This window comes from Mizuhopecten yessoensis, unplaced genomic scaffold (genome assembly GCF_002113885.1).
Source record: "Mizuhopecten yessoensis strain PY_sf001 unplaced genomic scaffold, ASM211388v2 scaffold716333, whole genome shotgun sequence".
Lineage (NCBI taxonomy): Eukaryota > Metazoa > Mollusca > Bivalvia > Pectinida > Pectinidae > Mizuhopecten > Mizuhopecten yessoensis.
Genome location: NW_018480064.1, coordinates 286,976 through 312,391, shown reverse-complemented (window position 1 = coordinate 312,391; position 25,416 = coordinate 286,976). Strand labels below are relative to the sequence as shown.

General features: G+C 37.8%; 1 protein-coding gene across 1 annotated transcript in view; it reads right to left on the bottom strand.

The window, feature by feature from the left end:
* LOC110443234 (VPS9 domain-containing protein 1-like) overlaps positions 1-25,416 on the bottom strand; it is a 51,850-nt gene that overhangs the window by 15,579 nt on the left and 10,855 nt on the right. Inside the window, exons 4-13 of the mRNA XM_021487321.1 lie at positions 24,633-24,813; positions 24,132-24,246; positions 23,542-23,604; positions 21,982-22,034; positions 21,648-21,735; positions 21,333-21,418; positions 19,814-20,938; positions 18,731-18,939; positions 18,013-18,094; positions 17,223-17,327 (exon numbers count right to left, since the gene is read on the bottom strand). Coding sequence (XP_021342996.1) covers positions 17,223-17,327; positions 18,013-18,094; positions 18,731-18,939; positions 19,814-20,938; positions 21,333-21,418; positions 21,648-21,735; positions 21,982-22,034; positions 23,542-23,604; positions 24,132-24,246; positions 24,633-24,813 — 2,107 coding nt within the window. The remainder of the gene's footprint in view (positions 1-17,222; positions 17,328-18,012; positions 18,095-18,730; positions 18,940-19,813; positions 20,939-21,332; positions 21,419-21,647; positions 21,736-21,981; positions 22,035-23,541; positions 23,605-24,131; positions 24,247-24,632; positions 24,814-25,416) is intronic.

Below are 25,416 nucleotides of genomic sequence, written 5' to 3'. Positions count from 1 at the left end.
CCAGTGACCTTGAAAGTGGGTCAAGGTCATTCATTTGAACAAACTTGGTAGCCCTTCATCCCAGCATGCTACAGGCCTAATATCAGTACCCTGGGCCTTTTGGTTATTGAGAAGAAGTTGTTCAAAGTAGAAAGTTGACACCGGACAGACGGACGACGGACGCCGCACCATAACATAATAACCCTGATTCCACTGACACAGACATGAATCTTCTAAATGACAATAACCTTGATACCACTGAAACAGTCATAGGTATTCTCAATAACAATAGCCCTGATACCACTGACATAGTCATAGGTATTCCCTAATAAATAAATAAGCCTGATACCATTGCCAGTCATGGGTATTCCAAATAACAATAACCCTGATACCACTGGCACAGTCATAAGTATTCCCAATAACAATAATCTTGATACCACTGACACAGTCATGGGTATTGCCAATAACAATAATCCTGATACCACTCACACAGTCATAGGTATTCCCTATAACAATAACCCTGATACCACTCACACAGTCATAGGTATTTCCAATAACAATAACCCTGATACCACTGACACAGTCATGGGTATTTCCAATGACAATAGCCCTGATACCAGTGACACAGTCATAGGTATTGCCAATAACAATAATCCTGATACCACTCACACAGTCATAGGTATTCCCTATAACAATAACCCTGATACCACTCACACAGTAATAGGTATTTCCAATAACAACAAGAGGCCCAATGGGCCTGCATCGCTCACCTGGTATTAATCTCACACTTGTAATCTTGATAGTGCACTAAATAACAGCTACAGGCAGAATATCAGTGTTTGATGCATAAGAACCTACTAAAAGATTTAAACATATGACGCCTGTGACCTCGAATGACGAACAAGGACATTAGGCTGAAAGTGGGAAAGGTCATTCATTTGAACAAACTTGGTAGCCCTCCATCCCAGCATGCTACAGGCCCAATAAAAGTACCCTGGGCCTTTTGGTTATTGTGAAGAAGTTGTTTGAAGATTTTAAGACATCGGACCCCAGTGACCTTGAAAGTTGGTCAAGGTCATTTATTTGAACAAACTTGGTAGCCCTTCATCTCAGCAGGCTACATGCCCAATATAAGTACCCTTGGCCTTTTGGTTATTGAGAAGAAGTTGTTTGAAGATCTTAAGACATCTGACCCCATTGACCTTGAATGTTGGTCAAGGTCATTTATTTGAACAAACTTGGTAGCCCTTCATCTCAGCAGGCTACATGCCCAATATAAGTACCCTTGGCCTTTTGGTTATTGAGAAGAAGTTGTTTGAAGATCTTAAGACATCTGACCCCATTGACCTTGAATGTTGGTCAAGGTCATTCATTTGAACAAACTTGGTAGCCCTTCATCCCAGCATGCTACAGGCCCAATATAAGTACCCTGGGCATTTTGGTTATTGAGAAGAAGTTGTTTGAAGATTTTAAGACATCTGACTCCAGTGACCTTGAAAGTGGGTCAAGGTCATTCATTTGAACAAACTTGGTAGCCCTTCATCCCAGCATGCTACAGGCCTAATATCAGTACCCTGGGCCTTTTGGTTATTGAGAAGAAGTTGTTCAAAGTAGAAAGTTGACACCGGACAGACGGACGACGGACGCCGCACCATAACATAATAACCCTGATTCCACTGACACAGACATGAATCTTCTAAATGACAATAACCTTGATACCACTGAAACAGTCATAGGTATTCTCAATAACAATAGCCCTGATACCACTCCCACAGTCATAGGTATTTCCAATAACAATAACCCTGATACCACTGACACAGTCATAGGTATTCCCTATGACAATAACCTTCATTCCACTGACACAGTCATAGGTATTCCCAATGACAATAACCTTGATACCACTGATACAGTCATAGGTATTGCCAATAACAATAATCCTGATACCACTCACACAGTCATAGTTATTCCCTATAACAATAACCCTGATACCACTCACACAGTAATAGGTATTTCCAATAACAACAAGAGGCCCAATGGGCCTGCATCGCTCACCTGGTATTAATCTCACACTTGTAATCTTGATTATGCACTAAATAACAGCTACAGGCAGAATATCAGTGTTTGATGCATAAGAACCTACTAAAAGATTTAAACATATGACGCCTGTGACCTCGAATGACGAACAAGGACATTAGGCTGAAAGTGGGAAAGGTCATTCATAACAATAACCCTGATACCACTCACACAGTAATAGGTATTTCCAATAACAACAAGAGGCCCAATGGGCCTGCATCGCTCACCTGGTATTAATCTCACACTTGTAATCTTGATTATGCACTAAATAACAGCTACAGGCAGAATATCAGTGTTTGATGCATAAGAACCTACTAAAAGATTTAAACATATGACGCCTGTGACCTCGAATGACGAACAAGGACATGTTATTGAGAAGAAGTTGTTCAAAGTAGAAAGTTGACACCGGACAGACGGACGACGGACGCCGCACCATAACATAATACCCCTGATTCCACTGACACAGACATGAATCTTCTAAATGACAATAACCTTGAGTCATAGGTATTCCCTATGACAATAACCCTGATACCACTCACACAGTAATAGGTATTTCCAATAACAACAAGAGGCCCAATGGGCCTGCATCGCTCACCTGGTATTAATCTCACACTTGTAATCTTGATAGTGCACTAAATAACAGCTACAGGCAGAATATCAGTGTTTGATGCATAAGAACCTACTAAAAGATTTAAACATATGACGCCTGTGACCTCGAATGACGAACAAGGACATGTTATTGAGAAGAAGTTGTTCAAGGTAGAAAGTTGACACCGGACAGACGGACGACGGACGCCGCACCATAACATAATAACCCTAATTCCACTGACACAGACATGAATCTTCTAAATGCCAATAACCTTGATACCACTGAAACAGTCATAGGTATTGCCAATAACAATAATCCTGATACCACTCGCACAGTCATAGGTATTCCCTATTAAATAAATAACCCTGATACTACTGACAGTCATGGGTATTCCCAATAACAATAACCTTGATACCACTGACACAGTCATAGGTATTCCCTATGACAATAACCTTCATTCCACTGACACAGTCATAGGTATTCCCTATGACAATAACCCCAATACCACTCACACAGTCATAGGTATTCCCTATGACAATAACCCTGATACCACTCACACAGTAATAGGTATTTCCAATAACAACAAGAGGCCCAATGGGCCTGCATCGAATAACAATTACCCTGATACCACTGACACAGTCATAGGTATTGCCAAAAACAATAATCCTGATACCACTCACACAGTCATAGGAATTTCCAATAACAATAACCCTGATCCCACTGACACAGTCATGGGTATTTCCAATGACAATAGCCCTGATACCAGTGACACAGTCAAAGGTATTCCCTATAACAATAACCCTGATACCACTGACACAGTCATGGGTATTTCTAATAACAATAGCCCTGATACCACTCACACAGTCATAGGTATTTCCAATAACAATAACCCTGATACCACTGACACAGTCATGGGTATTTCCAATGACAATAGCCCTGATACCAGTGACACAGTCATAGGTATTGCCAAAAACAATAATCCTGATACCACTCACATAGTCATAGGTATTCCCTATAACAATAACCCTGATACCACTCACACAGTAATAGGTATTTCCAATAACAACAAGAGGCCCAATGGGCCTGCATCGCTCACCTGGTATTAATCTCACACTTGTAATCTTGATTATGCACTAAATAACAGCTACAGGCAGAATATCAGTGTTTGATGCATAAGAACCTACTAAAAGATTTAAACATATGACGCCTGTGACCTCGAATGACGAACAAGGACATTAGGCTGAAAGTGGGAAAGGTCATTCATTTGAACAAACTTGGTAGCCCTCCATCCCAGCATGCTACAGGCCCAATAAAAGTACCCTGGGCCTTTTGGTTATTGTGAAGAAGTTGTTTGAAGATTTTAAGACATCGGACCCCAGTGACCTTGAAAGTTGGTCAAGGTCATTTATTTGAACAAACTTGGTAGCCCTTCATCTCAGCAGGCTACATGCCCAATATAAGTACCCTTGGCCTTTTGGTTATTGAGAAGAAGTTGTTTGAAGATCTTAAGACATCTGACCCCATTGACCTTGAATGTTGGTCAAGGTCATTTATTTGAACAAACTTGGTAGCCCTTCATCTCAGCAGGCTACATGCCCAATATAAGTACCCTTGGCCTTTTGGTTATTGAGAAGAAGTTGTTTGAAGATCTTAAGACATCTGACCCCATTGACCTTGAATGTTGGTCAAGGTCATTCATTTGAACAAACTTGGTAGCCCTTCATCCCAGCATGCTACAGGCCCAATATAAGTACCCTGGGCATTTTGGTTATTGAGAAGAAGTTGTTTGAAGATTTTAAGACATCTGACTCCAGTGACCTTGAAAGTGGGTCAAGGTCATTCATTTGAACAAACTTGGTTGCCCTTCATCCCAGCATGCTACAGGCCCAATAAAAGTACCCTGGGCCTTTTGGTTATTGAGAAGAAGTTGTTTGAAGATTTTAAGAAATCTGACCCCAGTGACCTTGAAAGTGGGTCAAGGTCATTCATTTGAACAAACTTGGTAGCCCTTCATCCCAGCATGCTACAGGCCTAATATCAGTACCCTGGGCCTTTTGGTTATTGAGAAGAAGTTGTTCAAAGTAAAATGTTGACGCCGGACAGACGGACGACGGACGCCGCACCATAACATAAGCTCACTTGCCCTTCGGGCAGGTGAGCTAATAACCCTGATACCACTGACACAGACATGGATCTTCCAAATGACAATAACCTTGATACCACTGAAACAGTCATAGGTATTGCCAATAACAATAATCCTGATACCACTCGCACAGTCATAGGTATTCCCTATTAAATAAATAACCCTGATACTACTGACAGTCAAGGGTATTCCCAATAACAATAACCTTGATACCACTGACACAGTTATAAGTATTCCAAATAATAATAACCTTGATACCACTGACACAGTCATAGGTATTGCCAATAACAATAATCCTGATACCACTCACACAGTCATAGGTATTTCCTATAACAATAACCCTGATACCACTGACACAGTCATACATATTCCCAATAACAATAGCCCTGATACCAGTGACACAGTCAAAGGTATTCCCTATAACAATAACCCTGATACCACTGACAGTCATGGGTATTCCCAATGACAACCCTGATACCACTGACAGTCTTGGGTATTCCCAATGACAATAACCCTGATACCACTCAGACAGTCATAGGTATTTCCAATAACAATAACCCTGATACCACTCACACAGTCATAGTTATTCCCTATAACAATAACCCTGATACCACTGACACAGTCATGGGTATTTATAATAACAATAGCCCTGATACCACTCACACAGTCATAGGTATTTCCAATAACAATAACCCTGATACCACTGACACAGTCATGGGTATTTCCAATGACAATAGCCCTGATACCAGTGACACAGTCATAGGTATTGCCAATAACAATAATCCTGATACCACTCACACAGTCATAGGTATTCCCTATAACAATAACCCTGATACCACTCACACAGTAATAGGTATTTCCAATAACAACAAGAGGCCCAATGGGCCTGCATCGCTCACCTGGTATTAATCTCACACTTGTAATCTTGATAGTGCACTAAATAACAGCTACAGGCAGAATATCAGTGTTTGATGCATAAGAACCTACTAAAAGATTTAAACATATGACGCCTGTGACCTCGAATGACGAACAAGGACATTAGGCTGAAAGTGGGAAAGGTCATTCATTTGAACAAACTTGGTAGCCCTCCATCCCAGCATGCTACAGGCCCAATAAAAGTACCCTGGGCCTTTTGGTTATTGTGAAGAAGTTGTTTGAAGATTTTAAGACATCGGACCCCAGTGACCTTGAAAGTTGGTCAAGGTCATTTATTTGAACAAACTTGGTAGCCCTTCATCTCAGCAGGCTACATGCCCAATATAAGTACCCTTGGCCTTTTGGTTATTGAGAAGAAGTTGTTTGAAGATCTTAAGACATCTGACCCCATTGACCTTGAATGTTGGTCAAGGTCATTTATTTGAACAAACTTGGTAGCCCTTCATCTCAGCAGGCTACATGCCCAATATAAGTACCCTTGGCCTTTTGGTTATTGAGAAGAAGTTGTTTGAAGATCTTAAGACATCTGACCCCATTGACCTTGAATGTTGGTCAAGGTCATTCATTTGAACAAACTTGGTAGCCCTTCATCCCAGCATGCTACAGGCCCAATATAAGTACCCTGGGCATTTTGGTTATTGAGAAGAAGTTGTTTGAAGATTTTAAGACATCTGACTCCAGTGACCTTGAAAGTGGGTCAAGGTCATTCATTTGAACAAACTTGGTTGCCCTTCATCCCAGCATGCTACAGGCCCAATAAAAGTACCCTGGGCCTTTTGGTTATTGAGAAGAAGTTGTTTGAAGATTTTAAGACATCTGACTCCAGTGACCTTGAAAGTGGGTCAAGGTCATTCATTTGAACAAACTTGGTTGCCCTTCATCCCAGCATGCTACAGGCCCAATAAAAGTACCCTGGGCCTTTTGGTTATTGAGAAGAAGTTGTTTGAAGATTTTAAGAAATCTGACTCCAGTGACCTTGAAAGTGGGTCAAGGTCATTCATTTGAACAAACTTGGTAGCCCTTCATCCCAGCATGCTACAGGCCTAATATCAGTACCCTGGGCCTTTTGGTTATTGAGAAGAAGTTGTTCAAAGTAAAATGTTGACGCCGGACAGACGGACGCCGGACGCCGCACCATAACATAAGCTCACTTGCCCTTCGGGCAGGTGAGCTAATAACCCTGATACCACTGACACAGACATGGATCTTCCAAATGACAATAACCTTGATACCACTGAAACTGTCATAGGTATTCTCAATAACAATAGCCCTGATACCACTGACACAATCATAGGTATTCCCTAATAAATAAATAACCCTGATACCATTGCCAGTCATGGGTATTCCAAATAACAATAACCCTGATACCACTGGTACAGTCATGAGTATTCCCAATAACAATAATAGTGATACCACTGACACAGTCATGGGTATTGCCAATAACAATAATCCTGATACCACTAACATAGTCATTGGTATTTCCAATAACAATAACCCTGATACCACTGACACAGTCATGGGTATTTCCAATGACAATAGCCCTGATACCAGTGACACAGTCATAGGTATTCCCTATAACAATAACCCTGATACCACTGACACAGCCATGGGTATTCCCTATAACAATAACCCCGATACCACTGACACAGTAATGGGTATTCTCTATAACAATAACCCTGATACCACTGACACAGTCATAGGTATTCCCAATAACAATAACCCTGATACCACTGACACAGTCTTGGGTATTCCCTATAACAATAACCCTGATACCACTGACACAGTCATAGGTATTCCCTATAACATTAACCCTGATACCACTCATAGAGTCATAGGTATTCCCAATAACAATAACCCTGATACCACTGACACAGCCATGGGTATTCCCTATAACAATAACCCTGATACCACTGACACAGTAATGGGTATTCTCTATAACAATAACCCTGATACCACTGACACAGTCATAGGTATTCCCTATAACAATAACCCTGATACCACTCCCACAGTCATAGGTATTCCCAATAACAATAACCCTGATACCACTCCCACAGTCATAGGTATTCCCTATAACAATAACCCTGATACCACTCATACAGTCATAGGTATTCCCAAAAACAATAGTTCTGATTCCTGTCATACAATCATGTGATGGGTCAATTTCCATGGAAACTGTTCCCATAGCATAATTATCCCCAGTAAGATGACCATTGATAACAACACGCTATCACACATTTGTGACGTGACATTTCTGGCAGATGCAATATTCACCTATCCATTAGGGGGCACTATAATTGGAGGTCTTCTGTGTTTACACAGATCGGGAATCGAGGTCTCATATTAACAGGACTACCAGGAAGTATAAATCACTGCCGAATACGAATAAAATTAAAAACAAGAAGACATGAGAAATTAATAATAATTGGATATCGTTGATGCTATCGTCCAAATTAAAGATGTGTACGATAAGTTGGTAATAAAAGTAATATCTTGAGTCCAGAATGAATCTATCAGTCGTCTTCTGTTTTATTTCTGTCAGAGAATTTTCAATTAAGAGTTTTCCACTAATTAACAATGTGATCCAACATATCTTGTAATGATTGAACGAGTTGTAAAACTTGTGTCATTCAATGGCATAGAACTCAATCAACTTCAGCTGGAGGAGAGAAGATAAACAAGAAATGTGATATATAATGCAATTTCAGATCTGGCAGGATCCCAGAAGAATGGGGTGATCCTGTTACAAAAAAAAAATGTTTTCATTTTGTTACTTGGCAATACCATGCTTTCTTTCTATTTCTCCCGATTTTTCTCATTTCACATACCGGGTGCAAACATAAATCATTTTTCTGTACAAATATCTATTTAGTTGTGTAATTCTGTACAAATATCTGTAAAGTGGTGTCATTTTGTACAACAATTTATTTTAGTGGTGTAAATCTGTACAAATGTTTATTTAAGTGGTGTCATTTTGTACAAATATTTATTTAGTGGTGTAATTCTGCACAAGTATTTATTTTAGTGGTGTAATTCTGTACAAATATTAATTTTAGTGGTGTAATTTTGTACAAATATTAATTTTAGTTGAGTAATTCTGTACAAGTATTTATTTTAGTGGTGTCATACTGTGCAAGTATTTATTTAAGTGGTGTAATTCAGTACAAAATGTTATTTTAGTGGTGTAATTCTGTATAAGTATTTATTTCAGTGGTGTCATTCTGTACAAGTATTTATTTCAGTGGTGTAATTCAGTACAAATATTTATTTGAGTGGTGAAATTCTGTACAAGTATTTATTTTAGTAGTGTCATACTGTACAAGTATTTATTTTATTGGTGTAATTCTGTACAAGTATTTATTTTAGTGGTGTCATTCTGTACAAGTATTTATTTAAGTGCTGTTATTCTGTACAAATATTTATTTGAGTGGTGTCATTCTGTACAAGTATTTATTGAAGTGGTGTAATTCAGTACAAATATTTATTTGAGTGGTGAAATTCTGTACAAGTATTTATTTTAGTGTTGTAATTCAGTACAAGTATTTATTTTAGTGGTGTTATTCTGTACAAATATTTATTTGAGTGGTATAATTCTGTACAAGTATTTATTTAAGTGGTGTAATTCAGTACAAATATTTATTTTAGTGGTGAAATTCTGTCAAGTATTTATTTTAGTGATGTAATTCTGTACATGTATTTATTTTAGTGGTGTCATACTGTGCAAGTATTTATTTAAGTGGTGTAATTCTGTACAAGTATTAATTTTAGTGGTGTAATTCAGTACAAAATGTTATTTTAGTGGTGTAATTCTGTACAAAATGTTATTTTAGTGGTGTAATTCTGTACAAGTATTTATTTTAGTGGTGTCATTCTGTACAAATATTTATTTAAGTGGTGTAATTCAGTACAAATATTTATTTGAGTGGTGAAATTCTGTCAAGTATTTATTTTAGTGGTGTCATACTGTGCAAGTATTTATTTAAGTGGTGTAATTCAGTACAAAATGTTATTTTAGTGGTGTAATTCTGTACAAGTATTTATTTTAGTGGTGCAATACTACAAGTATTTATTTTAGTTGTGCAATACTATAAGTAATTATTTTAGTGGTGCAATACTACAAGTATTTATTTTAGTGATGCAATACTATAAGTATTTATTTTAGTGGTGCATCACTAAAATAAATACTTGTACAGAATTACACCACTAAAATACCATTTTGTACTGAATTACACCACTTAAATAAATATTTGTACAGAATGACACCACTAAAATAAATACTTGACAGAATTTCACCACTCAAATAAATATTTGTACTGAATTACACCACTAAAATTAATATTTGTACAAAATTACCCAACTAAAATTAATATTTGTACAAAATTACACAACTAAAATTAATATTTGTACAAAATTACACCACTAAAATTAATATTTGTACAAAATTACCCAACTAAAATTAATATTTGTACAAAATTACACAACTAAAATTAATATTTGTACAAAATTACACCACTAAAATTAATATTTGTACAAAATTACACAACTAAAATTAATATTTGTACAAAATTACACCACTAAAATTAATATTTGTACAAAATTACACAACTAAAATTAATATTTGTACAGAATTAGACCACTAAAATAAATACTTGTTGTATTGCATCACTAAAATAAATACTTGTAGTATTGCACCACAAAAATAATTACTTATAGTATTTTAGTGGTGCAATACTACAAGTATTTATTTTAGTGGTGCAATACTATAAGTAATTATTTCAATGGTGCAATACTATAAGTATTTATTTTAGTGATGCAATACTACAAGTATTTATTTTAGTGGTGCAATACTATAAGTATTTATTTTAGTAGTTTAATACTATGTGTATTTATTTTAGTGGTGTAATACTATAAGTATTTATTTTAGTGATGCAATACTATAAGTTATTATTTCAATGGTGCAATACTATAAGTATTTATTTTAGTGGTGCAATACTATAAGTATTTATTTTAGTGATGCAATACTATGAGTATTTATTTTAGTGGTGCAATACTATAAGTATTTATTTTAGTGGTGTCATTCTTTACAATTATTTATTTTAGTGATTTCATACTGTACAAATATTTAAGTGATGTCATTCTGTACAAGTATTTATTTCAGTGGTGTCATTCTGTACAAGTATTTATTTCAGTGGTGTCATTCTGTACAAATATTTATTTTAGTGGCGTAATTCTGAACAAGAGGCCCAGAGAGCCTATATCGCTCACCTAGATATCTAATCAATCATGGCAAAATGTTCTCCAAATGAGATCCAAGGAAATATGCCAGACCCCAAGGCAAATCTTTGTAGCATATCTGTATTAGATTTTTCATGCCCAGCAATTTAATGTATGGTTATGGGGTGGGGATCTCAACAGCTTCCAAGCCGTGACTCAGAAACTAGGTCCCTAGGGTTGTGGCCAGACCCCAGGGTCTATTCTAATATCAGGACTACGTTCGTCTCTTTATGCCCATCATTTGTATATATAGTTTTGGGCTGGGGATCTCAACCATTTCAAAGTTATGACCCGGGGACTATGTCTCCAAGGGTGGGGCCAAACCCTAGGGCCATCCTGGAAGCAAATGTGCATTCTTCTCTTAATACTCAGCAATTGTATATATGGTTATACGGTAGGGATCTCAACCATTTTCAAGTAATAAACTTTTTTGGGCCCCACCCCTTAGCTGGGGGGTTTGCCCCACCATTTGTACAATTTTGATTCACCAACACCTAGGAATGCTTCCTGTCAAATATGGTTGATATCCATCTCTTAGTTCCAGAGAAAAAGTCACTTAAAGCAATATAGCCAAATACCCTTTATGGCCCCGCCCTCAACCCCCTGGGGGGTCAGCCACACCATTTGTACAATTTTGAATACCTGCCTCCCATAAATGCTTTTGATCAAATAGCATTGATATCCAGTGCACAGTTCTATAGAAAAAGTCGTTTGTAGCAATATAGCCAAATTGCCCCCTTTGGCCCCGCCCCTAAGCCCCCTGGGGAGTCATCCCAACCGTTTGTACAATATTGAATCACCACCACCTAGGGATGCTTTCAGTCAAATATGGTTGATATCCATCTCTTAGTTCCAGAGAAGAAGTCGCTTAAAGCAATATAGCCAAATACCCTTTTTGGCCCCTGCCCCTCAGCCCCCCGTTTGTACAATTTTGAGTCCTTGCCTCCCATGAATGCTTTTGATCAAATATGATTGATATCCAGTGCATAGTTCTACAGAAAAAGTCGTTTGTAGCAATATAGCTAAATTGCCCCCCCCCCCCCCAGCCCCCTGGGGGGGGGGGTCAGCCCAACCATTTGTACAATTTTTAATCTCCACCACCTATGGATGCTTCCAGTCAAATACGGTTGATATCCATCTCCTAGTTCCAGAGAAGTAGTCACTTAAAGCAGTATAGCCAAATAACCCTTTTTGGCCTAGCCCCTCAGGCCCTGGGGGGTCAACCACACCATTTGTACAATTTTGAATCCCTACCTCCCATGAATGCTTTTGATCAAATATGATTGATATCCAGTGCATAGTTCTACAGAAAAAGTCGTTTATTTTAAGTGGTGTCATACTGCACATGACATACATATTGACATACTACATTACAACATACCAGTGTAATGGCCATTTTGAAAGGTTCTTCACGAAAATGATAACGGTCTATTTTTTTTAAATTTTTTTAAATAAAGAACATATGGAGAAGTCTATCACTGTTACCATACCATTACCTTAATGAATCAGCTGTAGGTGATAGAGTAGATTTAACAGGTAGATATACATTCAGTAGCAGTAGAATCAGTTTGTATGGATGACAGTGAACTGTGAAGACCACGACGATACCAGGTATAGCTATACTGCTTATGTGGCAATGCATGCATTCCTATTGATTTTTGAAAGCATTACTTTTTATGGAAATGTTTTACAGCAAATACAGATGGAAATAAAGATGTCTATAGCTTATGTATAGTATCTTACATGAGTTTCCATTTCATTTGAGATTTATGAAACGGGTCTAGATTTTTTTTCAATTTAGCAAGCCTCTGGCAAGCTAAAATGAAAAATTCATGACAAGTTTCATAAAGGGCCGGTTTCCAAAACGGCCCCTTCTCTGATTCAAATTTCCTGTTGGTGGTGCATTGCCCATGCCATTGTGGTCACAAATCTATAAAGTATAAAGATTTAGGTCACTTGGTTTGTTTTTTATGGCTCCTCAAAGTTGTACCGTTCAGAAGCTGTCTAAGTGTTGATAAAATGTGCATGTTATGTAAAATATTAATGAAAATCTAATCAAATGATGGTCACCGTAAAGAATACATTCATGGCATGATTGTGACAAAAAATCATGTTTCCATCGCGCCATTTGGCTGTTTTATGGAAGAAACAATCTCAAAAATGCCATTTTCGATGATAACATTTTAGACACAAAAACTGTGTTTTTTAGAGAATACACCCTTTTATGGGCGTTGGATGCAAACCAATTTTTATCCTATTAAACAGTACGTAATATGCTATTGATGAGAGGAAAAATCATCAAAATGTAAGTGGTGGAACATTTTCAAATGTTGGGTTGAATTAGCCTATGGTTGAATTGCCGATTTTCGACTTTCTTTAGATAATTAACAAAAAAACGAGAGTATTTGCTCGGTATGTTGAGAATATGTACACAGATATGAAAAAAAGTGAGAGAAACACTTTTTCATAAAAAAAATCCAAGATGGCTACTTCACAAGTCCCCGTGGTTGAAGACATTGGCTGACAAATAGACAGAACAACAAACAAAACGTGTTCCTTATGATTTTGGTTGGTTTTCGCATTTACGGGAGTGTTCATAGCTACGGGCGATTGTATAATACCTATATTTATAAGTTTGGTTAGTCACATGGTAACGGGGATCTTTCATATCGAGCCCCAAACATACTTTCGACATATGCACTCCGTTGCCGCATGGAAAACTATTTCAAGTTTTGTCGGAATTTCTTTACCTGTGGTTGTAATGGTCGAGGGTTTTCCAGCGTCCTGTAATACCCAAGGTAGTACAAGATACTGGAGATGTGCGCACACATTCCCATCGTTCTCTCTCCAACTGGGCACTGGCAGTAGTAGTCCTTTATTGGGGCCTCAACATCGGGTGAAACGGTGAACCGTATCCAAACGTTATATTTCGTTTGGCTTTTGTGTCGAGAATGTATTTGACATCGGAGAAGGTCTGGGGAGTGCTGGTAAAGCCACACCTCATAGTCTCCGTCATCACTTAAATGTTCGGCGATGTAACCAGGAGCCAGAGATATCTGATACGTTCCACACGTAATGGTTCTCAAGTAATCAAGATCGAGACGGGGAAACAGTACGGAAGATGCATCCATCTTGACAAACTCGGACCTTGCCCGTCTAGATAGATCCGGATCTGTCTTGACTCTCTGAGCTAAACCATTCGGTGTTGTCAAACGGTCCTTCATACGTTCAGCCATTAGCCTATCTTTGGCATCTCTCTCTGGAGATCTCTGGTAGATCGGTCCTCTAATACCATTCAGACAGGCTGTGACGGTTCGAAGCAAAGCCTCGATGACATTGATAAAGCTGTTAGACACCAATTGCGTTCGGAAGAACGTCCAGTGTTTCAGACGACCATGATAGGATTCCACAATCCACCTCGATTTGGTGATAGTTCTGTCAAGATTTGCTTGGACGTCAGAATGTTGACTTTGACCGGGTTTCAGGTATGACGGCATGCTAGCATTGAGGCCAGAGGCTTCGAGAACTGGTAGGACATCTCTAAAACCTCGGTCAACGACAACGTTGTCGTCTGGTTGTAGCCAAGTAACTAGCTTGTCCATGACTTTTTTTGTAATTGTAGCATCATTTTCGCTGCCAGTGAATGGTCCTACTGTGTCCAGAATGTAGCCATCTGGTAAGGCGATGCTCATGAATTTGAGATAGTTTCTCTTCTTCTGGCCACAGTAGGACATTCTCTGGAGCTTGTGGTCGGAGCTTTTCTGGATATAAATATAGGTGCCATCTAATATGGCAGTGGCTTTATCTCCAAAAAATGCTTCTGAAAAGACAGTATTGTGCCCGAGCAACTGTTCTCTTGTCAAGTGATCCGGACCTAGAAATTGTGGGACTATCGATGTGTCTAATGCCTGTACTATGGAGTGGAAAGTTTTGGACACACTTGACTTGGAAATTCCAAAAAGAGAAGAACACTGACTCCAGGAAATGTCGGTTTTCAGTTTTACCCAGAACAGTAATAGAGCATCGTGTGTAGTCTTGGTATATATACCAGATGAAAGATATGGGGAACAGTGCGAGTGGATTTCGAGGAACTGATCTTTGGACCAACCTGTCCAGGCCATGCATGCCGAGTCATCAAGAGAAGAAAAGCTTATTGTAAACGCAGACTGGTTCTGTGAAAGGACGTGCGACACCTCTAGGAGGTCATTAATGATTTCGGACGATTTTGATGGTAACTGAGATTCCAAGGAACCTCTACCATCAAGGACAACCTCTGTAGACGGATCTAAGTCGTTACCAATAAGGTGAATGGAGCAGACGCGGGATGAGGTGGGACACCACAGTTTGTGTGAATAGATCAGGTGATGTCTTGCACGTTTTGGTAAGACTGATGATTTTGTTCCATTTCTTGCAAAGGTAACAAGACAGAGACAGCATTTTTTGTGTGAAGATGATCCATTCAAAAGATCATGAAGGGTCAGCAACGGCAGGATATGGGACGGGGAGTCGTCTTCTTCCTCTATTTCCTGGTTCTGCTCGGGTTCAGGTTCAGGCTGATTTTTGTTCCGAAGATACTTCATGTAGCACTTCTGGCAAATAAGTGCTTGTTCCTTTGCTGACATCAATCCTTGTTGCACCAGCGTATCTAGGAGCCATTTATATTGTGGACTATTTACATTGCGTGCACTTCTGTTCTTATTGCCACTACGTTTCTTGAAGTATACTTGACACCCTTCTCCAACACATTTACCCTCCATCTTGAAACAATAACGATTGGTTTATGAAGCGTCGATAAAGTAACAAAATAGCAAGCCACCGATGATTGCTGTAAACAGCTAATACTTAGTAGTTTGGTACAATTATGCGAAAATGTGTGATAAATAACGAACAACTAATTACACAAAATAACAAGACAATATAATAAATCACATTCAATACCTCCAAGAAGCGCAGAATTGATTGATTACTTAGAACAAAATAAAGTATTTCATATGGATAATCTATCTATTCGATGTGGCGTGGTCGGCAGGCACAAAGAAAGTGAGACAAGTCAGGGTCCCAACCCTGACAGAGCCACAACGCTTTGGAGATGGGACAATAAAACAAGGAAAGTGAGACAAGAATAGCTAGCGTCGAGTCAATGATTCCGTAAACGTATAGACAAAGACAAGAAGATACGGATAAATGTACAAGGCCACACGATCAGAAAATTCAGAAGAGGACAACTTGAGATAGAACAGTATTCATGTATCAGGGTGTCCTCAGTGTAAATCTTTATATCGATACTGTTTATTTAGTCGTTACACATCATAAAACTGTCATGAAAATATCCGCTCTGATATTCAATATAAAAGTTTGTATATAATAAGCTATATAATAGGGTTTCAGACAAGGTTGTTACTCATTTCCCCTTTTCTTTCAATTTACAACCACATTCAGGCGGCGATATGAGAACGTTCCACCACATGGAATTAGCTGATTTTTGGTACACATATGAAACAAGTAAAGCTCTATCCGATTTTCTGATGGAAATTTGCATCCAAAACTATATAACGGGAGAAAATTGCAATTTTATGGCATTTTTCTTCATAATTGTGTCTCTGCAAGTGCATTTTCATCCGAGAATATTTTTTTTTTTGTTTTATGAATAAACACGATGTTTTGGAAATATTTATCAAAAGAAATTTATACTATGTTGCGAATTACAATTTCGAGATAACCTTCTTTTATTTACGAACTTATGTCTTTGATGCTGAAATTGACAACTTTATAAAAATACATTTTCACTGAAATTATGAAATCTGGGTGTCGGAAAGGTGTAAAATTATTCTTCGGAAAAGAAAAAAACAGTAGTTGAGCTAGATAAGAAATTATACGGGGGCAGGCTCCTATGGAGAATTAACATTATTGGAAACAGGCCCTTTCATATGAAATGAAAACGAGTGTAAGATCCCTTTTATCACATAATCAAGATTTGTGGCATTTATTCGTGTGAAACGACAATTTTCATGCAACCTTAAAATGTAAAAAGCCGCCATTTATACTCTGGTGCCTTAGTCTTTGACGACATTTACTTGTCCTAGGTGTGACATCACAATTGAAACAATTGAAACTTAATTACAACCAATCACAGGGCGGATAGGTCATATTACATGGGCCAATACGCAAAAATATGACATGGGTATATTCACTGGATAACAAAGCACATTATGTGATAAAGAAGTGACATACCCTTCATGTATAAATTCTTCCATGATGTGACACTCTGAGACAATCTGTGGCTGGGCGGCCTTGATAATGACGTAACACAGGATTGGTAGGAGGTCGTCTGCTCCCCTGTGGGTACATAAATTAAAGTAGACATTAAAAATCAGCAGGCCTTAAATCAAACACCACAGAGAAGCACATTTGTTTCTGATATAGGCTCTAAAATCTGCATAAAAGACTGTTTTTTATTCGGTAACATTCTTGCAGTACTGTGAATACACAGTGTACTTGTACCAAAAATACCTACACATGATTAGAGTCTGTAGAAAGAAGTACAACAGATACGTATCCTCAAATATATTTCAAACGAAACTGCAACAATTCAAATTTATGTCCCCTGGTATAAACTAAACATTTTACAGTAAGTAATTCTTAAGTAACACAAATCTCCTACAGGTTTGGGGAAGAGATGACCTTCTCTGTCCCACTTGACTTCATGTCCAGTGTTTAGATAAGGTCCAGCTTATGTGGTGTCCCTGTACAACTAGTGGGCCTTCTGTTGCCTTTGCTTAAGGAATATGAAGATACCAAAATGTGTCGGTTGTACCAATTGCAATAATTTGAATTTTTATCTTTTCTTTTTCCTGAAACTTTATATTTCAGAGCCTGCTTTTTATCACAACTGCCATTTAACCCATTTTCTACCCCAAAATGGACAGAAAATAATCCATTGCATTGCTTTAAGATCACCAGTTACCCAAAATTGATTAAACAAACCTGTATGAATAATAAGCTGTATAATAATGACACTTACACAGAGGGCACCTTGTCGTCACTCGCCTTATTGCCTTTATAGTGGTCCTCTATACACTGACAGATCTGTCGGGATGACCGCACTGAAACAAAAACATTAATAAAATTGTTGACAGGTTTTGAGAGCAACAGATGACTAAAATGTTGTCCTTGAATAAAATAATATGTTGAATTCAGTTGGTCCAGACATGCTCTATGCCAATTAAAGTCATAATCATTTTACTTTCATTCAAGGAATGGTATTTTAAATATTATCTCCTATCTCTTGTTTTGAGTCCTTCTACTCCTGGCAAAGTTTGGGGCCACAAGTTAAATTCATACCAGGTAATATATAATGTTGCATTCCTTTGGTCCAGGAAAACTGTATGCCAAATAAGATCAAAATCCCTGAAAGGTAAACTGCTTTCTATTTCTTTTGAGCCCTGCCCCTGTATCCCCAGCAAAAAAAATCAAGAAAAATAACATTTAAACTTTTTCAAATTTCAAACGTACTTAAGGATAATACATGTAAAGATAAACCTTTTTTTTCTGTTTTAACTCATTCACTCAAGAAATTTCATAGTGAACTTTTCCAACCTTTGAATTGGAAGAGTTCAAATGTGTCTTCAGGGTTGAATGAGTTCAGCTCTGCCCTTCTGCCTCCAAAGGGACAATCTTACAGCATCAGCTGTCTTGGTCTTTTAGTACACAAGTGAAATACAGACGGACATGGATCCTACCTAGACACTCTAGCTTGTCCAGTAGGGTACACTGTGTAGTGATGGCCTGTACTTGTGCCACCGCCGGCTGGTAGGGGTAGCTGTTGTCCTGGTCACATGACCCCTGATCCAGGCGTAACTTCTTGCTGATGTTGAAGTCCTTCGGGGTGCTGTGTTGGTGCCTAGTCATCACATAGGCAACAGCTATCTCCTTTGGCTCATTAGCGAGTCTAAGCATACAAACAACACCGTCAGATTACGCTATATATACTAGGTACAGAAACAGCTCAAAATAATAGATTCTAGTTACATAAAAAAAATCATTAAATCTAGGTAAGGAAACAATACAAAAATCATTCAATGTACAACACAAAATCACAGTCTAGGTACAGAAAAAAATATGAAAGATGTCATATTTTAAGGTAAGACTTTTCCCTCAAAGCTCTTTACCTAACTCAAAACTAGAAAATATCTACCGAACAGGCAAACTCAATATGAACAAGAGCTGTTGGAGAACAGAATAGCTCGCCTATTGGTGACTTATGTTGTAAAATAGCAAATATCAATAGACACACATGTACAGTAAAACCTCGATATAATGCCTGTCATTTCACTGCCACCTCACTTACTGCCAACATATTTTCAGGTCCCCTTAATTATGTTTTTCTTAAGAATTCCTTATACGTTTCCCTCAATTTATCGCCAAACCCTTTTATAATGCCAACATTTCTTTGAACAAATGATGGCAATATAACAAGATTTTGCTGAACCTTAACATATTAGAAGAGATGACCAGCCAACGTGAAATAGTCAACAGCGTATTGATCGTGATGACCAATCCAACACTGCACAAAAACACTTGCCCAAAAACTTGAACCAAGTATAACTAACCAGTTTTGGCCCCTAAAATAATGAAAATACAATTCAGAACATTGCTTACACTCCATATAAATACTCCAACTTTATAATAGACAACAGCCTATTGATGGTGGGACGCCGACGACGGGGTGATTACACTAGACCCCCTATTCTCCAAATAGGCGAGCTAAAAATGAGATATCTATTTTTCTGGACAGAAAACATAGAGCAAACCTTGTTACTTACCTGTACAGTGATATCAGGTACTGCCAGATAGGCTGGAAAAATGGTTTCTCTAAACACGCATAACACTGGTCCTGACCTGCTGGGGAATCCAGCTGTTCATATGTCATGGTAAAAAGGGCCTGTATTTTCTCTAGATAAATCTGCACATCCTGTGATATACCCTTCAGGTGACGATGGTATGCCTCATTTTTCATATTTGCAAGTTGCTTGTCCATTGCCTGCACATGCTCAACACGTGGGCGACGTACAAATTTGTTACTGGACGAATGTCTTCTGTTGGGCGAGGAGGACTTACTGTCCGAGACTGAACCTGATTTATCACAAGACTTTTTGTTTGATTCCGACTGGTTAGAATTCTGTGTATCACATGATTTTGAATTTGATTTTGATTGGTCAGAATTCTGTGTGTCTTTATCCAATTCACTGGAATGATATGTGCTGTTTTTATCTGTTGCTGACAAGGAGGAATACGGAGGAGGCATCCATTTATCATTTCCCTGATCATTGTTATCATCATCATCAACATCATCATCATTGTCGTCATTATCATCATCATCATCATCATCATCATCATCATCATCATCGAACAAATCATCCATATTTTCCAAACTGTACTTCTCAATATCATTTGACACTTGTCTGAGAATTTTGTTCACTTCCTTGTTTTCATGTTTTAATTGTGTTTTCACTTTTTCTCCTTTATCTAAAGCAATTTCTAAATCCTCTTTTATATCAGAAGAAATATCCTCAAGCTGGTTCACCGTTACATATTCACTTTCTTCTTCCTCTTTAGTTTTTTCATCTTCAACATTACTACTATCATCTGTCACTTCCATAGATTTGTTTTCACCTGGTGTTACACTCTGTTCATCTTTTTCAAATACATCTATCTGATCTGCTTCATCCTCCTCCCCCTCCTCCTCAAGGGAGTCACTATCAGAGTCTCCTCCAGACTCCTGGGAATCGTCCCATACTTTTGCCACCCCTGGTGGAAACAAACTCGTAGAAAGGGGAACCTTGATCTCAGACAGGTACTCAATCTTTTTGGAGACGAGGGGATGGATCTTTTCGTACAGCTTGAACTGGTAAAGTTTCAGCTGCTGAGTTAGAGGATGGTCAGAACACCTGTATGAACAGTAGGATACAATGTCAGATGAAATATTACATGAACAGAAAAACATGGCATTGACTGGAATATAACATTATCAGGAATACCACATTTATATTATGTCAACAGAAATATCATATTAGAATTTTTCATAGAAATAATAAATATAATCAAATCAAATGTGAAAAGCAAACCATTTTGCCATCCTATTACCTTATATTACATTGTAAAACTTAATCCAATACCTGGAGTAAATGCCTTCTCCTCCCTCCTTCCCTGGTTGACATAATTCTGAAAACGTACCAGAGAGGTGTCTAGGAAGACATTGTGTTCTGTGTTGCCTTCACACAAGAAGCAATATTCCCAACAGAGAGCTTTTTACATTACTAGTTTAAAACACAAAACACTTACTTTAAGATACCAAGGATGAGCTGCTGCATTAACTGAGCATCATCAGGGTTTTCTTGTAGTTGTAGTCTCAAGTCTGTCAACCAACTCTGAAATAAACAACGGTCAAAGCAGCTAAAGAAGAGCGAAGACAAGGAGAATATACGAAAATGTAAATACAAGATGTAGTAGGTAAATAGAGAAGGAGAGGGGACAAAATCTGTCAGATCATATGATCATGTTTAGGAGTACAACTGGCCAACTTTTTTCCTCTGAAATTGTAGATGTAAAGTTTTGAAACTACAAACAGCTTTTGTTGTCACCAAACTAAGTATTTACCGTGTCCTGTTCATATTCTAACACCTTCTTATAAATTTCTTTCTTCTGTTCTTCTTCCTCAGACATTCCATCAACACTGTTAAATTTTCTGTTGTAAAACAAAAATAAAAGCTACATAATTACCAAAGTATTGATATCAAGATGGATAAACACTGTAGGAAGATGCTACACATTTGTATAGAGGAAAATCATTAAAAATAGAAAAAGATTTTTTTTGAAAAAGAAAAAAACGAAAAAAATGTCCATTACTTAATTGTGATTCTGTTTAGTTTTTCAATTAATTTTCCATCAAAAAGATTATTAATATTACAAATTATGCATAAAAATAAATTACCTAGCCGCTTGCTCCTCCAGTCTGTGTTGTCTTTCCTGGATCTTTTTCGCAAGCTTTTATCAAATTAAGGATAAGTTAGCTGTAATATATTACACCTTTACAACTTAGTTAATATTCCACATGCCTATGTCTGCATATCATTTCACTGATATAAGCTTAAATAAAAACAATGTGAGCAGAGGCTTGTTCACATAGATACCCCCCCCCCCCCCCAAACCTTCCTCCTACAACTGGGGGGTGGAGACCCAACATCCCTGCAAGGAAGTCAGTTCCATAGTGGCGGTAGGGATACTGGGGTGGATACCTTTATGGTATTCAACAGTGCTCATCAGGGCAAGCAGAGCAAATGAAAAAAAAAATGATGAGCAACAACACCACTGAATCCGGTACAAAATGTAATGTTTGATTTCAGGTGGTCGCTTTGCCTATGACCTTTTACCCTTTAACTTTTATGATGACCAACAAAATCTAATCAGATGTACAACGCAACGTACTGTTGTGTATAAATTAACTAAATGGGTTCATAAGATATCCTGTACAATAGCTTCTTACTACCAATGGATGTACAGACAATGTGATTACTATATACCCCTCACTAAGTTGGGGGTACAGTATATACCCCTCACTATGTTGGGGGTACACTATATACCCCTCACTAAGTTGGGGGTACAGTAAAATAAAAAAAATGGCATTTTGATTCAAATATGTGCATACTGATTAGATCCTTTTTAGTGTGTACCATTTTTATTTTTCACATGGGAAAGAGTAAATTATGTTAAATATGTAATATTGGTACTTTATGTATCTGATGAAGAACAGACAGCGGAAAATATTGGTCTTAATCACACAAGAAGTTGGATAGCAATTATGCATGATGTAAAAATTAATGACGACAGTTACACAGAAATAGAGACCAGCCTCACCTTGAGTAAGCATTTCCACAAATCTGCTTTAAACAGTATCATTCTATATGTATCCATTAGAATCCCCCCTGGAATAGTAATTTTAAGTTCCCAACTTCGGTAATTAAGCCTCCATCAGAGACACATCCCTGACATCTGAACATCAACACAAGAGACAATCCCTGTCCCAGACTGAAACAAATAATCTAAGGGTTCTTTTGATATTATTAAATACAGTATTTGAATTTGTACAGCCATCCTCAAATTTCAAGAACTTCACAGTCCATCTGCACAGAAATACATACTAAGGGGAGTTACTCCCAATATGTCCCAGGAAAACCAAAATTTGTTGTAAACATCATTCAAAATCTTATATTTTTTAATGCAGATGTTTCATAAATTCTTAGTTTCTAAGATGCACACATGTAAGTAAATAATTTTCATTTTTAAATACCATGAAAGTTACATAGAGTTTTACACAGAAATACAAGCACAGTTATATGGGGATTTAACATCCCTTTTACCACAAAGTATTTATCCAGCAAATCAACCCGATTTAACAACAAGGTTGATGTCAGTTCTTATGGATCTCCCTCATACACTAATGTGTACAGTGTTAACCAGGGCTCAGTCACAGTTAGCTCCCTTTGAAGGATACAGCTTCTTCTTGAGCCTTTGCAATTGCTAAGTTTTCAGCTATCTTCCTCTGTAATGTCAAACTCTGAAAAAATAGAGAACATATTGAGGAAGCTCATGTGAGTTATCTCCCTTGACCAATAGTAAACAGATCTGTTATAACCCCACGGATATCATATGATATAATAAGAATATGCTACCATACTGTAACATAATGAGACTTAACCCTTTCACCCCTAGGTAACTTTAGTAGACTCTACCATGCATTGATATGGATGAGTCCATGATGATCTACAGTGGTGAAAGGTACATGCAGAAGAGATCGTCGTAAATAAAAAAATCAAATGTGTTTCATTTATGGCAATTTGATCTTGAGACTAAGATACAAAAGATTTGTATGCATTGACAAAACTGTGCAATACTGAATTCATTGTTAGGGAAATCACTGACACAAATCATTTGAGCGGGTATCATAGCATAACATGTATCCTGAAATTGTGCATTTTTCAAATTTGGAAGAAATACAAAACTCCCACCTGGAAGAGAAAGTTTTAACATCATTAACACGAGGACAATAGATCTTTGTTCTATCTTTTTTTGAGCAATTCATACCAAACTGGCGGCAGCCGACTTTCGGGTGCCCAGGCCTCCCATCCTTGTTTTATAGGCAATCATCAACTGATGGTTCTTCATCATGGCTACCTCTGATGGAGTCAACACCTTTTGTCTACAAATGAGATCACGTCTCAAGTTAACAGTAGTAGTAATCATATACTGGAATTTTACTGTATTGCAAAATAAACAATTTTGTTCTAGCCATGCTTTGACAGAGAACCAGTGTCCTATCTCCATTATAAATAACCTGTCTGAGAATTACTACACATCTTAACATTCTTTGTCTGAACAGTTTTATTGAGAACCTGCATTGACCACACATCCTATCTCCATTATAAATAACCTGTCTGAGAATTACTACACATCTTAACATTCTTTGAGAACCAAACATGTCTGATCAGTTTTATTGAGAACCTGCATTGACGACACATCCTATCTCCATTATATAGCAGGTACTTTAACTGAGAAGCAGTGGTGACTATAACCATATTAACGTACTTTGTCTGAGAACTGGCAATAGGGAGAGGGGTTGGGGCAGAGGAAAGTCTGAACCGACTATCCAGAGCCCCAAAGTCCAATGATTTCTGATTGACAGGTGTGGCTGGGGCTGACTTGGATTCTGGGGGAAAGAACTGACTGTCAGACCTCACTAGCAGGTTCTGTTTATCTGGTGATATTCCTGAAAATAAATCAAACCTTAAAATATCTCTGACCAACAGCATATCAATACAACCTTGTCACATTTCTGAATAAAAAAATATTGAATTCTTTTATTTTATCAAAAATCATATAGATGATACAGTAAACTTTACTTATGAGGTAAAAGTTATTCAATTCTTTGAGTGTTTTTGAAATACTCTGTTAACCTTTATTGATGAGGTTCAAATAAAGACAATGAATACATGAATAGATTGCAGGTGTCCTTGTAGATTCACAGCAGGTTTATCTACATTCAGTTGTCAGAATAAATATATTTATCATTGTTATGTAAACGAGTGGACGGGATGTCCGTGTCTTGTCTCGCACGTGCAGCTACTAGTGCACGTGGGACAGGTATGCTTGGGACAGTAGCGACACGTACAGGTGTCTGTGTTCGCCTAGCTGTTGATCAGTCCGGACGTACTTGTTATCGCTGATATGACCGAGTTAAATACCGAGGGGGATAGTATTGGTCCTACGGATAGTGTTCCGGCCCCAAAACCAGTTAGTTCTAATAACGACGCCTTCCAGGCTTTGGACTTATTTACTACCTACCTTGACGCAAAATTGAAAGGTCTACGGG